Here is a 20,413-nt window from a genome sequence, read left to right as displayed (position 1 = left end):
GTGAACAAGATAAAACACTGAGTGTCCCCGGGCCCAAAGTTCAACACTTGCACAAAATTTTTTCCATATAAATAAATGAATGGTAACTGCTTCTTCCCTTTACACCATTTCAGCTTATGAAAGGTGTCATAAGAATGTTCTACTTTCGGAGAGCGGAGGACAGCTGTATTTGGTATTTGTCCCAGGTTCCTGGCAACTCAAGGATTTTCCTAAGTGATAGGAGTGTCTTTTGCTATTCATGACAATCTCCTTCCAATTAAACCAGAGTTTATGCTAATGAGGTAAGGGGTGGTAAGGGGGAGATCCTAGAAAACTTCTGGATGAGGTCAGGTCTCCAGGAAAAATAAATCAAGTGATTAGAAAGTTATACCTTTAGTCCTACCCCTAAACTCCACAGAGTGGGAGAAGGGCTGGAGATTGAGTTTAATCACCAAATGGCCAATGATTCAATCAATCCTGTTTATGTAATGAAATCTCCACTAAAATACCTAAACAATGAGTTTGGGGAGCTTCCTGGTTGGTGAACACATCAAAGTACTAGGATAATAAGTACCCAGAGAAGGCATGAAAGCTCTGTACCATGTACCTCTCTCTTTCCTGAGTTCTGTGAGCTGGTCTAGCAAATAATGAACCAAGGCAGGGAAGGGGGTGGTCAAATGTCAAGGGAACTTCTAATTTGTAGTTAGCCAAGCAGGAGTGTGGGTAGCTTTGGCATCACATTTGCAGCTGGATCTGAAGTAGGGGCAGTTTTGTGGGGCTAAATACTTTAACTTATGAGATCTGTTGCTAACTCCAGGTAGTGTCATAATTGAACTGAATTGCTTAGACACTCAGCTGATGTCAGAAAACACCTGAGTGTCAACATCTGAAAAGTAAAGAATATTAAGATTTCCTAAAGGCAGAAAAAGTCATTTTCAAGAAATAAATCTTTTATTTCCATTAACTTGTAAATTGATTTTTTATACTACCCAAATCTACAAACAAGCCTAAAAACAGGTGAAAAATATTCCGATTCAATTAGAGATAAAGTGAAAAGATTTCATTTATGAATGTTTTTCTCTATCATGTATCAATAGTCAATGTATAAACAGATATAACATGTTATCAAAGATTATCAAGCCAGAAGTCCTTCAAATACCTGAGAGACTCTTGATTTCATGAAAATCTTACAGCAAAGAATGAATATACATGACCACATTATGCTACCTCAGGATCAAATAAAGGGTATTCTTTACTTCTTGTCCTTTCTATTTGGATCCTTATTAGATCACAGTTAACTTTTTATTCCAAGATGACTTCTCTCCACTCTCCAAAGAACGCCTGACTCCCTCACCCGACTGCCCAATTAGCTTATCCCCAAAGCAAAAAATTCACACCACCATATAAAACTTTACCTGTAATAACCCTGCTTTTCACCATATGCCCTTAGGAATCCAGAAAGGAAAAGAAGGAATCAATTTTGCTGTTACACATACTTTTTCATATATTTCGATTCAATTAAGATAATTTGGAAAGCCTTCACACAAACTTTTATCCCTAAATGATACCTTTAAATGACAATAAGCTCAATTTTACTGACCATTTTTGTATTGATGGCTGAGACAATCTGCACTCAAAAATATGACATATTTACTGCTGTGAAGCAGTGGAATATAGGAGCTTGCACCACCTAAAGCAGAAGTAAAGCATTATTTCAAAGATGACTTCCCCAATTCTAAAACACCATCAATAAATTAGCAATAATTTCATAACTGCAAAGGGGAAAAAATCACACTATATAATTTTTAATTAGTCATCAACAGCATATTACATTTATATAATAACCCTTTTCTTTTTCAGGAACACAGTCAACATTTGAACATAAGCATTCTCCACATTCAGAACCTATTCATCTGGATAACTTTTGACCACTAGAAATTAGATACAGCACTCCAATGACTCAGTACTTTACATAATAGCACTTAGCATATTATAGAAATTCAAATATTTCTTGAACTAATGAGTAATCCAAGCTCAACTTTTTTATTTAACACCTTTAGGACAAATTGCTTTTACTAAGGTATCTTAACTTGGGGTTTTATTTGTATTTCTTAAATGATCTAATTTGTTGCTTCTTTTTTTTTCTCAATCAAAATATGTATAACTAGGAGTTATCTCTGAAAAGTTAGCTAAAAGCTTTAACTAGAGAAATGCTCCTTACTAATAGAGTATCATGACACATAATTTAGCCATCTTCTGGCTTTAAAAAAGATATTTGGCATTTTTAACTGAATTGCACAACGTGACAAACTTTTGAAGTATATTCAACTGACTTTCCATTTCAGTGCTGCATTATACTTAATATCCTTTTAGAAAAATTTTAAGTAATAACCTGTGATCCAAATTTAAATTCAAATCCAACTGTGCTACTACCAAAGCAAATAACAGTAGTGGAAAACAAATAAGCATCTTCTACACAAAGCTTGTATTGTATATGTATAAGCCATAACTACAGCACTATTATACTCCTCTCACCAGCAACTGTATAGCTTCTTTTGGACTCCACTGAATAATACTTTCCAATTTAAGTATCACTGAGATGTGAATAACACTTTTATTTCTTCGTGGACACAATTAAGTACTATTTGTTGCCTAGTAAAGTATTCTACAAATTGAGGTTTTTAAAAGGTTAGAATAAAGTAATATTAATCAAGAGTTAACTGCACTCAAAGAGAATCTGTTGTATCCTATCTACTTCCTGAATATAAAGTACATAAGAGTATCCTGACTGAAATTTCTCTGATTTGTAATTTACAAATTGTGCAAGATCAAGTTGGTTTTAGAACATCATGAAAGACTTCAATAATTTAGTTCCAAGATGGGTGAGTTAACAGGAACGGTGAAAAAGGAAAGAAAAGTTGAGTAAGAAATTGTTACTACTGAAGGGTGAATAATGACACCTGTTGGACAAGAATATACTAGTCACTGTAAAGGTAATTGCTAATTGGAACACGAGTAATTCCCCAGGTTTTTTAATATTCTGGACGAGAACTCTTATTTACTTCTATTCTCACCAACCTGCCCTTTGATGACTAATTATTGTTCCCAAGTTCTGGGAAGATACTGCCCTACTGGACCTGATCATTCTAAGCACTTAATATAAATTAATAAACCAAGCTGGACTCCATTTTAAGACTGAACTTAAACTGGCAGAACTGGTCTCACATAGCCACTACGACTTCACCAAAAAGTGTCAAGAATTATTATTTGACATTTTTTTTATATTAACTTCAGAGAATAAAGATATTTTTAAAAGTTAAAAAGAACTCTGATTAATGAATAGGTAAACTCACGTTCAAGGGTATGAAGGATAAATGTTCAGTTTAAATTACCTCAAAGTACAGAAAATCACAATAAATGTTTGTGTATATGTGTGTGCATATATACATACACTTTTATATCATTCAACAGTGGTGCAGTTAAGTCAGAGATGATCGATCAGTGCTTACTCTTTATAATTTTCTTAGATGGTATGCCCCGAACACAAACTTTTTTTTCTGGCTGATTATAGGTACTATTTGCAGAGCCCACAAATGTTTGGGAACACAAGTTAACCAGTCCCTAATGAAATAATTAATTTAGACAAACCATCAGATGAAAGGCTGATGAGGAAATTTAGCCTGTATGAATCACACTGACAACACCTAAACCCACTGATCAATCTTAACAAGACCTACAACCAGAAATCATATGCTTCCTGATGTGATGCAACAAGAAATACACAGCTCTACCTAAGAAGTATTCCTGCCAAAAATGTGAACTCTACATGATCAAGCCTCTGTATCTGGCTACCAATTAACAGCAAATACAGGGCAAAGAGAAATATATGAAACACTAATTACTATATAATCAGCCAAATCCAAATGTGCAAAATGCTACAAAATACATGACCCAATTTTATCAGTAGAAAAATGGCAAGAAACAAAGGACTGAAGAGGAAACTACTCTAGATGTAAAGAAACTTAAAGAGACATATCAACTTAAGAGACATATCAACCAAATACAATGTGTGTAGACCTTGTTGAGATCTCAGCCTGAACAAATCAACCATAAATATGGCATCTGTAAGGCATTTGAGGCAATCTGAACATTGAGTGGCTATCTGATAATGTTTTTGTTTTTTTTTATTTAATGGTGTAATAATGGTACCGAGGTTGTGTATTTAAGAATCCTTATCACTTAGAAGATATGTGACTGACAGACATGTGGATGAAATAATGATAATCAGTAGAGACAGATGGAGGGAGGAGAAACAAATGAAAAAAGATTGGATTGGCCATATGCTGATAACTGTTGATGATGCTATGCAATGGGTACATGGGGGTTCATTATACTATTCTATTTTTGGCTATGTTTGAAAATGTCTATAATTAAAAGTTTTAAAAAATTAAATAATGTTCTCTCTTCTAACACGACTAAAAGAAAGTAGGAGAGACATAAATCTTTTGCTAAAAGCATCAAGTCAGTGTTGAGAGTCTGTATATAGAAATCTGTCTTTGTGCAGTGCATGGCTATGCCACTTTGCTTACTGACTACCAAGTCTCCTGACCTCATCTTGGTCAGCTGTTCTCCAGACACACAACTCATTTGAGAATTCCAAAGCAATCCATTCTCTGCATCTGGCTAGGCCAGAATAATTTTGCTTCTTTTACTAACATTTTTCCCTAGTGGTAGGTAGATCTCCTATGTCCCTAGCATCAGAGCCACAAGAAGGAATCTTTCCACTTAATGTTCTGTAAGGCTTATAAAATAACATTATGAAACTCTCCAGGGTCAGAAAATTAGAAATGATATAAATGGTTAAGTCCAGATCTCACAACCATTTGCGAGTGAAGACTCCTTAAAAGCCATTTGGTTTAGAAAATCATTCCCATGAGCACCCACTGCTTTCTTTCAAAAATCAATAAAACACTATGGTTTATAGCATGTAACCTGTGACCAGACCAAGGTCACATAGTTGTCACTCATTAATTGTATGACTTTGGAAAATTTACTTAATCTTTCTGTGCTTCAGTTTCCTCATCTATAATAATTACTATACCTATTTCATAAGGTTGTTTTAAGAATTAAAGGAGTTAATATAAAGTGTTTAAAACAGGGTTTGGTAAACAGTGAATAAGAGTTATCTGTTATTATTTCTCCCACACGGTCTGTCTCAACATGTTCAATCTCTCAAATATAAGCTTCTTCAGAGTTGGCTCTAGATTTAATTCATCTTTAAAGACTCCAGTGCCTCTTACCATTAGTGTTAAATGTTACATCTGTGCCTCCGTTTATTCAGCGTTATAAAAGGTTCTCTAAAGGGGAGTGAATATGCTTGTATACACTTGATTTTCATTTCTAATTAATATTCACTTAATTTACCTAATAAAAAAGAATACAAACATGGGAGTTGCAAGTTTCTCCTAGTAGATCTTTTCAACTAGACACCTGTATCTGAATTTTGAAAGCACTCATAAAATCATGTAGTGAGAATTTAAGTATTTACGACACTTGTTTGAAACCCATCACACTAAATTTATAAGCTAAACTGAAAACTACTTTGATTAATTTGAGATTTAGTTGGGAATAGTCTCTGGAAACTTTCCGTATCATTTCTGCCCTGTATCTGTTCAACAACAAAAGTTATGTCAAATATCTCTTCATCGTTAATAGTAAAGTTCAACTGGCAGCTGAATGGAAACTTATTGCAATGTGAGTGAACTACCTAATTTTTTTCTCGTTAAAAATATCACACATTAAGCTTCTCCAAACGATTTTTAAGGTGCAATAGCTGTTTGAAACAAAATGTTCCTTCTTCTAGCATCGAAAATCATTTTTCAGGAGAAATTAATGTTCCTACCACTTCCAAGATAAAAGATAATTAGGCAACATTCCTCTGGGGTGGTATAATGTAGAAAGAGACCACATGAACCATGACTCTGCTTATACCACTACTACAATTATTGGGTTTCAATGAGTACAACAGCTGTTTCCAAGCAGATGGACTTTCCATTGGCTGTTTACAACTGTCCACAAAGATAGTGATAGAGATACTGGACACTAGTTGGGCTTAGAGCAAAATCCACAAAAGTCTTGTTTACAACTAACTTCAGCATCTGTATAAATTTAAATAAACATTGTTAAATTCCAATAGTAGCAAATATGGTCATTCTATTTTTTTGGATTGCTGAAAAAATTTCAAATGATAAAATGGTAGTTATTTGGTGTAGATTTCTGCTACATAAAATAGGAAACTGAAAGTTGAATCAGCAGAATTTTCTAAGCTCTTAGTTTTAAATGTAGGACAGCATGACTCTCCCGCCACTCCTTACTTCCCTAGTTTTCTATATTCCACCTCCAAAAAAGTCAAATACTCTTGAGCAAAACATCACCTTTTTAGATATTTCTTATCAGGTCAGTAAACTTATTTAATGACATCAACAACAAATTCCTGGAAAGATTCACAAAACATCATTCCTCTTTTTTTTATGCCTACAGCACCTGGTCTTCCTAAGTGGTCTCCCATCCAAGTACTACTAAACAGGCCCGACCCTGCTTAGCTTCAGAGATCAGACAGGATCCGGCTTGTTCAGGGCGGCATGGCCATAGACTCACTCCTCTTCCTTACTGTTTCCTTCTTACTATATTATCAATTTAAAAACAATTAGAGATACTTAATTTAAAAGAATTGCTTCACAATGAAATGAGATCTGTCATTAGGATATCCCTATTCTTTCTCCAAATATTCTAATGTGCAGTATGACTAAAAGCAATCACTACCTGTAATCTAATTTCTATTAGTGAGTTTGAGGATAACAGTCACCTTTGGAACATATAATTTTCTAAATAAGGATCCCATTGATATGCAAACATTTCCAAGGAAAACAACTTTTAAAAGCCACTAAATGTTTTTAAAGCTATCAAAAGTATAAAAAGCAAAGCTACAGAAACTCAACACTAACCAAACTTGTCTTTAGCACTCAAGAACACTACAGTCATGGGCTACAAATACAGAAGGGAAAAAAAGGCTAATAGAGTCCTGCGTGAAAACAAAAATTATTAACAGAGTATTTACCAAACTGCTACCTACTCCCACTTTGATTAGCATGGGATTCTTTTAGGCATTTTCTGAAGAAAATCTCTATGCTCCTGGATCCTTAATGGGTCATAATTCTCATCCAGGTAAAAAATCAGAATGTTGATACACTAAATTAAATCTGACATTTATAAAAAGGATTTCTCAAAAACCTTGTTGCTAGGCAAATCTACACCCTTCAAAAAAAAATTGGTTTTATAATGCAAAGCATATCATATTCTAAAGAACAGTGTTCACAAATTAGCTCATTAAAGCCACTGAAATAATTCAAACTTGGTCATAAATCACATAAATACCTTTACAAATACAAAAATACAAAATTATTATATTCAAATGACAAATGATGAACTAATCAATCTTCTAAATGTAGAAGCTCTACATCAGAAAGAATATTTTTCCCTTAAGTTGTCTTATACTCCGACTTCAGAAAAAATTCAGTGATCCAACAGGGTTAAAAGAAATATAACACTTGTTTTAAATAATTCTAACTTTATTACTTATTATCTTATATACTATCTTAAATATATATATTTAGAAAACCAAAGAGCAAATAAATGCACAAACTATAATTATAAACGATGAAAAGGAGGACCATGAGGTGCAAAGTGGATTTTTACTGAATTTCTATAAAGATCTAGTTCCAAAATATATAATCTCACACTACTGGCTTGTGTATGTAAATAATTACACACACACATCTCCAATAAAACTCCACTATATAACAAGCAATTGTAATAAACTGATTGGAACAGTGATGTAGCAATGTAAAAAACAAAAACTATGTGAAAGTCAAACAATGGAAAAAATTAATCCTTTAGAGCTTCCATTAGTCACCAGAATTATTTTACAATGCGTTTTTTGATTTGTGATAGAGAACTGAGCATTTGAAGAAGTAGTACTCAAACTTACTGGACTTTTAACAATATCTAATTTTGTACTTTTTTGTCCCATCCCCTCCTAAACTGTTGTATGAGATATAATTACTGTTAATGAATTAAATATAAGTTTTTCTGATAACTTTGAAACACCACTAGAATAAAACGGGAGATTCTGACACTAGAGCATGTATGCCCTAATAGATGAGAAAATCCTGCTTTGGTGATTTCAAGCCCTCTATTTTTAAAGAAATAAGTGACCACTTATAATACAAAGTTAATGTCTATATTCCAGAGCAAGCTGGAAGACTGTTTGCAAATATTACAAAACTGCTCTTTTAATGTTTAAGTCATGCCAATTACAGAGCCGTTGGGAAAAAAAAGTGTTAATATATGTAAGCAACCAAAAACTTATCCTATAATATAGGTACTAATAGTGCAAAAATAAATGCTGTCACCTCAAGAGCCAACCATCTCTACCAACATCCTAGCTCTAACCCTCCTTCATATGTGTGCTCCCTTTCCTAGTCTTCCACTGAGGTCACAGCCAGCACAGGCAGCTCTACTTAACTCCACAGGAGGGCAGGCTCATTATTGGATGTCTGAGCCACAGTCTCCAATCAGGAAAGCAGTTATCACGAGACCAACAGAATCTTTCATGCTTGTTCTGTTTCATGACAGAACAGCAGGAGCAAAGGTGCTCAGTACACATCTGCTCCTGTACCACCTCACCCTGGGTTCAGCTACTAATCCGTAGCACCAGTAGTTGAACACTTATAATCAATGGAAGATCAAATCAAGTTCACTGCACTAAGAGCCCACTAAGGGCAGGGACCAATTCTACTCATTTCTGTAGCAGTAATCTCTCACTTTTTGGTACCTAGGTGTCCAATATGTGCTTTGTAAATCAATGTATAAACCGTACTGAATCCCAAAAGCTGGAAAATAAAGAGAAGGACCTCCCAAAGAGAGGAGAAGTAAAAAGGGAGATGTGGGAAAGAAGTCAAAGTGTGATTAGGTAGTGGGGGCAACCCAAAGCAAGCATCAAAATGGGAATGTATATGCTTCCTTTTTAGATTCTTCCACGTATATTAAAGTAGGCAACACTGGAAACCTATTATTTGTATAATAATGGGAAAGGGATAGGGCCATTTAGACAGTCTAAAGGCATTTTTAATCTACCTACAAAGCTACTTATAGACACCACATACATATTTTAAACTTAATGTAATTAATACATTTCTCTTGTTTTATGACCATAATAGTATTAAGGTAGAAAAAAGACCAATAATGTGAATGAAGTTTTAAATTTTAAAAATGTCAGCATTTTTTAGATTTCATGTCAATATGTAAAAACTAAACATTATATTAAATATTAAATAAGAATATTTTACACTAAAATGTAAATGAAAGCTTATCATAATAACTATGTTAAAAGTAAAATACAGTGTAAAAGTTGTAACTGCATTACACAAATATCATATATGTATGTTTGTTATGGGCAGCAAATTGCATACTATTTTTAATTTAAGGTAAGACAAGGATGATAATAATGATCCAATTAAAAATATTTTATCCTAGGGTGAAGGTACCCTACTCTATATTTATTATATATTTATACTATGGGTGAAAAATTCAAGAAATAAATCTTTCGCTAACTATATTTCAAGGGAAGTCAGAATGTTCATCCAACAGAAATTAAGCATTTGATTCCATCAGAAAATTTAAGAACAGCAGAAATGTTTTCTCCAGGTTAAACTTTGTTTCCTTTGAACTAAGTTTCTTAAGAATGACACATATCAGGAGATCTAAAATATACAGCATGGTAACTATAGTTAATGATACTGTGTTATATACTTGAAAGCTGCTGAGTAAATATTAAATGTTCCAAAAAGGAAATATTAATTATGTAAAGTGATGGAAGCGTTAATTAACCCTACTGCAGTAATCATTTTGCAATATATAAGTGTATCAAATCATCGCATTGCACATGGTAAACTTACACAACGTTGTATGTCAATTATACTTCAATAAAGCCGGGCGGGGAGAGGGGGTGCAGAATGATATATATTGAAAAAAATTGTCATTATTCTTCCCTACTCTATGAATAAATAAGCAGAAGATGAAACTAGTTACAATTTATTTGGGGATATTTTTATGTTAACTAGACAATAGTCTCCATGAGTTGGGATTTTCTAAACTGTATTTTATACAAATTATATTTAAGCTTAAAATGCATATCTTAGCTTTATAAGTTTTGTTTTATAGAAAATATAGTCTGTATTCTATGAAGATTAGTGTCCAAATATAGTCTATATTGGGGGTGGGTGGCAGGAGGGAGAAACAAGCTTTGTTTTAAAGAAAAAAATAATAATAAAATGCATTAAATGTATGGGTTAAAATAAATCAATTTTGAAGCATGAGATCTCTGATACAGTTATACACTTTTTGTACTACAATCTTAAAAGTGAACTCTCCTCAACTTGTGAGTTAAATTATGATTAAGTCCAAATATCTATGTACATCTTTCTATAACTATATACACATGGATATCTTTCTATACCTGTACACATATTTCTAAAGCTAGTACATCTTTTTATACCTATATACATGTGAATACCTATGTATTATGTCTTTCTCCCATTTCAATTTCAAATGAAAAGAACAATTTACAATAAAAAATACAATTTTTTTGTATTTGGAAAAAGAATGAAAAATGGAAGCTCTTTTAATGTAAAGTTTTCATGGTGGTTAGTTGAAACAATAGTAGACACATTCCCAATACCAAGATGGATATGAAAAAAATAAGTAACGTAGTATCATAAAATATGTAGCTTACTTTGTGCCTTTTCACAGAAGTTTATCTGAAAGCCTAAAGTAAAAGAGATAAGTTCCAGTTCATTTACTGTAAATCAAACAAACCAAAATTAGAACATTACATTGCATCTTTATATTACATTTTGAATAAAATTAATTTAAGAACAGTTCAGATAGCAAAACCCCCACCATCACAGAAAAAACTATAAAACACAGGTTTTCTTTAATGCAGATGTACTTTATTATAAAACTAAAACTGAGTTTAAATTATAAGAGTTACACTGTCTTTATCTTTATTTTTCACATCTATTCAATAAAAAGAATAGCTATTCGCCCTTGGAAGTTAAGAGTAACTTTTAAGACAGATTTGTCAATTCTTTCAAACTACAAATTCAAAATATATTATGCTATTTTATTAATTCAAATTAGTGACTTAGAACTATTTATGGTTAATTACTACCAACAATTCAAAAGCTTTAGTAGTTCACAAATTGTGAAACCTAAACACACACAGAAACTTTTTCTGGTTAATTAGCTAACTTAAAATAATAAGACAATGAACTACTGAAGAGGTGCTAAAAGTAAGCCTGATAATAAAAGCTTGTTCCTAGAAATAAGACAGAGTAAGACTTTTGTTATAGGAAGAAAACCTGTGAATTCTACTTAGAAACATGAACACATTTTCCAAATCCAATTCATTTGGTTATGCCTTATGCATACAATGTTTACAGATGTAAGTTTTTGTAAAATGCACAGTAAAAATAAGCTGTTTTAAACAAGACTTCTCAAAATACCCTTTCATCCCCTTAGTACCTTGGATGAATAGCTGATTTTGTTAGTGATCTACTTATGCCTGTGTTTATTACTGCTTTGGGGAACAAAATGGGGAAAGTAAATTTAGAATGAGTATCACTCAACCTTGTATTTACACAAATGCAATCAAAGGATGTAAGAAAAAGAAACAGGACTAAAGAATATGTTTAAGTAGTCTTTCCCATGCAGTTATCAAAATGCTTAGGATTCTAAGAAAATAAAGGCATCACCTATAATGTAGAAAACCTGAAAAATGCTAATGTAGCTACTTTGACATGAAGGTACCCTTTGGTGCACAAAAGTAACCCATTGCCTACTACCTAATGACAGAAACAGCAACAAAGGAGGAAGTAGGAATGGAAACTTCATGGAACAGAAGTACTGGGGAAAACCTGGAGGCAGGGCACAGACATTCATCTCTCTACCAGTGAAGCTCAATATGTGCCCTACCAAATGTGCAGCTGGAAGACTTCAAAAAAAAAAAAAAAAAATCAAAGATTCTTGGGTCTTATAAGCCTAAGCAACTAAAAGCCAGCCAGCCTTCCACCAGGCAAAATGAGCCGAGCACAAGTCAAGAGGAAAGGGAACCAACTCTTCCTGGAAGCAGCAATGGGATAGAGTCTACAGGACCCTGAACCATGGCTCAGACGTCAGTCAGTCTCCCACTCTCTCCCACTGGAAAAGGGAAGGGAAAATTCACCTGTACCACAGCTGGAGAGGAAGCTGATGAAACACTGAAACAATTTTAAGGCAATAGCTATTCTTCTCTTTTTAGCTCTGAATACAGTTCATGGTTGCTACTAGGTAGCAAAAATAAAAGGTGAGAGAAGAGGCAAACAAAATAGCAATATGAATAAGGAAAGGAGCAGGAAAAAGAAATCTGAAAGGTACAAAGAAAAATAAGTTGGTCTGTACATATAGTTGTATAAAAAATAAGTTACAAAATAGAAAAAAAAATTTTAAAGTATATGTTAACTGAGAATGTTAGAATGTCACAATCATTGCTCTAACAGTTAAGCCCACTTTTAAGTACTTAAAAATTCTCAAAACTTGAAATTGTTAGTAGAGAATCAATATAAGTAGCTAAAAAAGGAGGGGGGTGGTGAGATTCTCAAAGAATCTAGAGTAACTACAGACTTGCTCTTTTTACCTAATTATGGATAAATGGATTCTAAGCCTCATACCAATATCCATCTCTACACTTCTCACTCAGAAAAGGCTCGCTAACAGCTAATGCAGAATCCCCTGCGGCAAGCAAGGACTAAACTAACTGGAACATAATGGCTCACATTTTCCTTGGAATTCAATTATATCTATCAATTAAATCAGATAAAGAACTATTTGGCTAAATCGTTCTAGACCTCCAAAAGACTACCCTCTCTAGACATATGACTATATACGTAGAGAGTCTATATATGTATGTATGTATGTATGTATGTATGTATGTATGTATGTATGTGTGTGTATGTATGTATGTATGAAAAACATGCAATGGTCAGAAAGTCTGTGTTAGTAGTAAATATTTGAGAAAGTATCAAATAGCTCCCCTAGTTCATTAAATTCAAAGGGCGGGGAGGGGCCCAGGGGACCACCAGCACTCCTGTGCAAGAGAAAGATGGTGGGAAAGCAATGGTGATGAAAACTTTCAGTATCAACTTTATGAAAAGCAAGTTTGTGGCTATGCTATAATTAGTATATTAATATTCATTCGCATATGTTCCATTTCTTAGGTCTCCCTTGTCTCAAAAATTCTAAATGCCGTCTTTCCACTCACATCCTTTAAGTCCTGCATCTCCAACTCCGTGAGTACTAATCAGTTGGATATGCTGCTAATAACTAGTTAATTTTTAAAATCTTAGATGCTTTACTCTTTTTTATCCTGATGAGTTATCTGTATAGTGAGACTTAACTTTAATGATCCTCCCAATTCGAATTTGAGTCTGTCTCATTTTATCTGGTCCCAGGCAAGTTTATTTACATTAAATCTTAGACTCCCGAGAATAAATATTGAGATGTACTAGGCAGAGTGCTAGTAAGCCTACAAAAGAAATAAAGCTATTTGGGCCTTACTCACCCTCCATTTTTCTCCTGCTCTCCTTCTCACATTTTCCCCTCAGTCTTACCCTCTTACCTCAATCTTGGGAGCCCTTAACTGGCCATAACTTGAAACCTACAATTGACTGTAACTACAAAATAAAGTAATCATGCCTATATTAGTTTAAAAGGCCGTTTAGGATGTGTGTAAGTGTATATAAAAATAAAAGCAAACATTATTTGATAAAGCAGAAAATCAAATGAAGAAGGCCAGAAGACCAGGATTCTAGTTCCAAGTGTGAAACTTAAACAAGTCATTTCACTTGAACGTTTTTCATTTGTAATATAAAGCTAAGAATATCTGTTAATTTTATTTTAGAATTTGAAAACAATGTGTCTACACTTAATTCTGCTGGTATAATGGCCTTTACAAGGTGTTGCAGTTATTTCTCCTCCCCTTCCTCTAGGCTGATGTTATAATCCAGGGAGAGGGCATGGGCATAAGTGGTTTTCTACCTTCTCAGTAGTTCTTGATGGTTCCTTAGACATCCTGGATTTAGTACTGCGGAAAATGGATTATGAATTACAGTATGAATCCACACTAATGTAAAGAAAATCAGAGCTGCCTTACTGGTTCATACACATAGACCAAGCCACCATGTCTTCTTTCTGACACAGCATGAACAGTCTAGTTGTTTGCTGTCCCAAGGCTTCAACCTCAAAATGTTGACACATGTCTCAAACTGCAAAATTACTCATAGTACATTTTTATAGTTCTAACATATAAGAATTTATCTAAGCTTGTCCAAAATTTCTATTTTCATTGTACTTTGAGTCTCACAAGATTTATCTCCTGCTGTATTTCATTTAGCTTTCCTTACTTCACATTTCTCAAACTTAAAAAAGAGCCACCTTCATTTAGTAATTCTAGGTTGCCTACATCATCCAGAACCATTCATGATTTTACAAATACTCATTAAATCCTTTCCACATTTTTTAAAATTTGGGATCTTGTCAGTTCTCATATGCCAGTTCTTCTTCTTCTTACCTATGGCCAATGACTGCCATATTTACTCTTCAGTTATATAATTTAATGTTAGATTATCACCCCAAGCCTGTTCAATGAAGCCTAAAACACCCCGGGAGAGCAATTTATTAACTATGTGACTGTAAGCCTCAATTTTTTAATCTGTAAAATAGAATAATAATACACAAAGTATTTTGTGATGATTAAATTAGGCAATGTATCTAAAATGTCTGACAAAGATCCTAGAATAAAGCAGGTTATTATTATTATAATGATTATTATTCCTGGTCTCTCCCTCAGGTGAGCAACGATTGTGTCACCTTCCTACCACACCAGCTTAACCTACACAAAACCAGTCCTTCTTTTCATTCCCAGTCACCTTAAGAGAGTTAAAAGCGGATTCCAGACGGAGGAGGGATCCCCACCCCATTCTCTGCATTTCTGCTACAGCTCTCCCCAGACACAGTCTGCTGTCCTGAAGGCTCTAACCACTTCAAAAAGGTCGCTATTCCCCGCCCACCCCAACAGAAACCTAACCCAGATCTCAGGGATACTGGTAAACATACCAGGGGAACCACTTAATGTCTCCCATTTTTTTTTAGCAAAGTCAGGTAATGAATTGACACAGGCATGTCAAAAATATAGCAGAACTATATATGGGAACACTTACCTTGTTTTCCCCTTTTAAAATTTTCATTTGAGTGATTTTTTGGTAAGATGAAATACAGCTTGAAAAAGCTGCTGTGGTGTCCACTTTGATCATCTTCCCCTGTAGTAGGGAACGACATATTTTTCTTCAAGAATCAAGCTGTGTATGACATGATTATTTTCTTTCAAAAGGTCCATCTTGAGTTGTACTAACTACTGGCCAATGCTTCCTTTCATTTATGTAGCCACACACTGGGCCAGTCTTATCACTCCTTGCCCTTGAATCCTTTCTACAAGTACATATTAATTCTCAATCCTGCCAAGAGTGTGAAAAGACACATGAAGACTTTCTGGAGTTGGGGGAAAGGGCTAGAAGCTAACCCATGCCCATTAACAGGGACAAGAATTTGCCCGGATGGCAGATTTAGCCAGGATAGCAATGTTATGCTATTAACTCTTACGTTAAACAGGTTCCTTTTATATAGCATGCATGGTGTTCAAAGAGTTCTTTTGCCTTTCATATCTACACTAGCCTCTTGGGCCAAGGTCTAATTAAAGTTTTCTACTTACAAATTCTCAATCAAAATGCCTCCAAATTCAAAATGCCAATGCAATTTCATACAAGTGCGTCAGGAAGCACAAAGTTTCCAAGATCAACCCAAATGTGGCTGGATGTTTAAAGCTTCCACCCCCTTACTGAAATCTAAAATAATCTTTCCCTTCTATTCCTGAATCTGCATCACTTCTGGCAAAGATTCTTCTATCAGATCTGAATGGCTGAAATGACTTAGAGAGCTCAGAGAACCAGTAAAAATAAGCTGTTTTAAACGAAGATGAACCTGTGAGGTAGAGTAGTAAGAAGAGCAAAGGCCACCAAACAGATGGATTAAAACCTACCTGGACTAGGGCAAATTACTTAAATGTCAGTTCTCTAATCTACAAAAAGGGACTATGCCCAGCTACCTTTAAACGAAGCATACAAACATCCAATTAGGCAAGGATACAGAAAAAGAGCTGCACTATTAGTTTCCCTTTTTAAGTGTGACTTAAAATTTCTAGGTTGTATCATTTGGATCATCTCTATCTTCTAGAGATGGAGACTGCAAAGATTGACCTGGATTGTGTATGATTATGATCTCCTAACCCTAACAGGAAAACTATGGGCCCAAATCAACCCAGATTCTCAAATTAGGTAAAAGAAAGAGAATGAAAATGGAGAACTTTACGAAAAAAGAAAACATTACTCAAAATACAGGGTTAACTAATACACCACCTTAAACAAGTTTCAGCACATATTCACTCTGATAGGGTACATTAAAGGAAAGTGTGACAAAACAAGTATCTTAAAAGCAATATATTTTTCTACCTTAAAAATTTTAATTCTAGGTTTGCTCTCATTTTTAAGTGAATGTAGCGAAATGCAATATGTGTTTTCAGGGGAGAACTAATTTTTGAGCTGGACTTGTGTCAGGTTATATCAAATAAATGGTAAAAGAAATAGTATACAATACATTGGGAAAGGCAAGCAATTCTAGGATCTGGAACTACGTATATTCAATGTCCACACATTTCAGTTCTTTAAAATTAAGATAAAGGCACCCTCCTGTGATTCTTGAAAACCACAGACTAAATGGTAAGTAGTCCAATATAATCACAAATATGGCATCTCATTAATATTTTATACAGACTCAAATATTAGAAATATATTGATTTTAAATCTTTATTCACTTAAAAGATATGCTTCATTACACTTGAAAGTTTTGTGTTTTTTAAAAGTAGAATCAACTATTATCTTTTTACATAAATTGAGATTTATAAAAGGTTCACCTGAGGATAAGGACTGGACTAGTCCATAAGTTTTGTTACACATCTATATGTGATGTGTAACAAAAGTTTTGTTACACATCTATATGTGATGTGTAACAAAACAGCACATGTGTCTAAAACAGCACATTAACAGAATCAGAGTTACCTACAACATATACCATACTTCCTATAACAAGTTCTTCACAATCAACTATAGATTCTAACCATTCTAAACATTTTTTTTGTTTTAAACAACTGTCATTTCTTAGCTACTTGAGTAAGTTTAAGGAAAAGTTTTACTTTCTCCTGCTTTGTCTTCTATAATTTAACTTCTTGTGTTTATGAGATCTTTTAAATCTAGTACATTTTAAGTGACTAGTAACTGAAGCAGGTAACTATGTTTAATAAAAATTCTTATATACTTATAGATGTTTTATAATTTTCAAATACTTCACATTCATTAATCCAATAATGTGATTCTCACAATAGCCCAGTATGGTAGATAATATCCCTATTTTAATAAATTAAATGAGTAATTTCCCCAACGTCATGGAGCTTGTATATGGCAGAAGAGTTACTTAAACCAGGTAAAATAAAGATTCGTCAAGCATATTCTGAAAAAAAATGCTCAATAATGAAAAATGGAAATCAACAATTTAGAGAGAAGGGTAGGACTCAATAATGAAGCTAAAGAAACTATGAGTGGATCATGAGGGCTAAGAGATTCACCTACTAATAACAAAAGAGACCGTTACAAATAGCAGTATTATTGCTACTAACAATGATAGTGGCTAACATGTATCCTTATTATATGCCAGGCCCATGTTTTACATGCATTCTCAGAGTACCTGTGAGGTAAGCATTATTCCTACTTTGCAACTGAGAAACTGAGGCTTGGAGAGGTTCACAAAAATCTTAAGTCTTAATGAGGGAAGTCAAATCCAGAACTCCAGAGCCCTGGCTCTTAAGCTTTATGATATTAAGAAAACAATATTTCCCAACTTGGACTAGTCAAGCCACAAACATCCAGAGTGGTGGTCCAAGTTTGAAAATACTGAAAAGGTATGCAGAGTTATCCAGTACCCCACATAGTGCTTATGCCACAGAAGGATCTCCAATGTCTGTTATATGAAATGTCTTCCATATGTCCCACAACTGGATCCTGCGGTTTGAAAGAGCATAATCATTAACAACTCCCAGAAAGGCAGTGTTTTGGGGTGGCAAGTGGAAGCAGATTGTGGGGAGGAGGTAGAAATATACCAAACATCTTTTAAGGACCATCTCTGTGAAGTCTGACCTAAAGTCAAAGGTCCTTGGTTGATGAAGTATTAGAAGTTAGGTTCTAACATTACAAAACAAAAATGAGATACTAAATCTCTGCTGCTTAAGATCATGCTTTCTAACCTGAAGTATGTTAGACAACATCCTGAGAATTTCAAGCACTTCCCCCCTCATTCTTCGTAATCAAAAGAGGTTCAAATAACAGATATAATAGATTTCTGAATCAATCAAGGCTATATACAGTACTGTAAAAGAAAATTCATCAGTAATTGAGTTTTATGTCCTCCTCCTCTCTTTTCAAATGGGTTCAGCGTATTAGAAAGTTTTGCTTACTAGGTATCAAAACACAGGGATGAGGGAGGAGAAGGGAGAGCATCAGAATCCCTAACTACAACAACTTTGAGTTCCTAGAAACTCCAAGTTCTTTCCCACTCCAGAACCTTTATACACACTGTTCCTTCTGCCTAGAACTCTCTTCTTTAGCATAATAGGGTCATCTGTCCAGACAGATCCTCTTTGACCATCTTATAAAAGCAGATTACCCTCTCCCCTAATATCGTCTATCGCGAAATCCAGCTTGTTTTTTATTTACCTGCATGTCTTCCCTCTTCCATTCTATCAAGAGGGTAAGCACCATCAGGGATGAGACTGTCTGAGTCATAATTTTCTATATGCCCAGTGCCACAGTACTATGTCTGGCACTGGGCCAATACTCAATATTTTTTTAACAAAAATAAATTTATACAGCTTTTTCAAAATATGACCTCTTTATTCCCCCAAAATAGCACCACCCCCCAAAATTGCATTATTTTTATAAGTTATTCATTTGAATAAGCAACACAATCCTAAACTTTCATTTTGCTGTTTCATTTCTCCACACCAAAAACTAAATTGTAAAGCTGTAAGATCAGGAAACATATCTTGTACTTCAACTGTATATTGTGCTGTGCAACACAGTGTCATCCAATAACGAATTCAATTTGAATTAATTATCTGAGGGCCTGCACAGAGAGTGTCCTCTGAGCTCTGACATCATCCTGTCTAAATATCTATCACTGTTCTTTACATATATTAAAATTATCTCATGGGGAGGGTGACACGGTTATAAAAATGAATAGAATCCTGCCTCTGCTTCCTGAATCACACACACTCATAAACGCGAGTTAGGTTCAATAAATGTTGAACCTAACTAGACACACGGTTAAGAGACCAAGGAGCCCTTTAGGAACCATGGCCACACTGACCATCAATGGGTAGTCCAACTGATTCTGCTAATAATTTAACATAAGCAGTTTGCTAAAGTTGTCAAGAGATTTCTGAGATTCCCTTTTAAAAATAGCATTGCTACTCGAAATTCCCCAGTAAACTTAAGGAAATGGTCCCTAATTGGCTAGGGCCTGGTATTTTCACAACACCCCCTGTCAAGAGCTACACAGAGCTAATAAGCATTCCCAGTGGGAAAAGCCATTAAATAGGAGAGCTGCCTCAAATATCCAGACACTACACAGTGCACCTTGACTCCTGCCTATTTCTTGTATCTCTCCATTTAAACGGAATCCACTCTTTTTTATTTTTTCTGCATGCAATGCTAACAGAAATCCCTAGCCCGGTACAAATGGCCTCTCCCAAGCCAATGGCTGTCTAACTACCTTACAGGTGGCACAGGGCTGAGCAACCCCCCCGCCCGAACCAGCGCACTGAAACCTTGAAGAAGTTTGGAAACATAGGGTCTAAGAGAACCGCGGAGCCCAGAGGTCAACTCGGTGGTCCGGCTGCAGCTGTGCCCTGAAGGGAACCAAGATGGCCCTGAGCTGGGCCCCACTGCGGCGGCGGGTAGCCGAGCAAGGGCGCAGGGCCGAGGGGCGCAGGACTGAGGGGCACCGAGACACGGCGGCCACCGCCGCCTACCTGAGCGGCCGGGGGTCAGGGAACCAGGCCCCGCGGCGCCTCCCGCCCCGCAGCAACCTTGGCCGGCGCGTTCCCGGAAACGCGGGC

General features: G+C 35.0%; 1 protein-coding gene and 1 pseudogene across 3 annotated transcripts in view; both read right to left on the bottom strand.

Annotated features, from left to right (window-relative positions):
- MAP2K4 (mitogen-activated protein kinase kinase 4) overlaps window positions 1-15,486 on the bottom strand; it is a 95,971-nt gene extending 80,485 nt beyond the window's left edge. Inside the window, exons 1-2 of one of the 3 annotated variants that reach the window (XM_025040099.1) lie at window positions 15,354-15,486; window positions 10,832-10,897 (exon numbers count right to left, since the gene is read on the bottom strand). In XM_025040099.1, coding sequence (XP_024895867.1) covers window positions 10,832-10,897; window positions 15,354-15,471 — 184 coding nt within the window. In that variant the 5' untranslated portion in view covers window positions 15,472-15,486. The remainder of the gene's footprint in view (window positions 1-10,831; window positions 10,898-15,353) is intronic. The other 2 variants (XM_025040100.1, XM_015597459.2) reach the window with 2 other exon arrangements.
- Window positions 6,511-6,632, bottom strand: LOC112471473 (annotated as a pseudogene).
- Window positions 15,487-20,413: the final 4,927 nt, after the last annotated feature.

This window comes from Pteropus alecto, unplaced genomic scaffold (genome assembly GCF_000325575.1).
Source record: "Pteropus alecto unplaced genomic scaffold, ASM32557v1 scaffold398, whole genome shotgun sequence".
Lineage (NCBI taxonomy): Eukaryota > Metazoa > Chordata > Mammalia > Chiroptera > Pteropodidae > Pteropus > Pteropus alecto.
The sequence above is the reverse complement of the archived record's forward strand: the minus strand, read 5'-3'. Positions and strand labels throughout refer to the sequence as shown.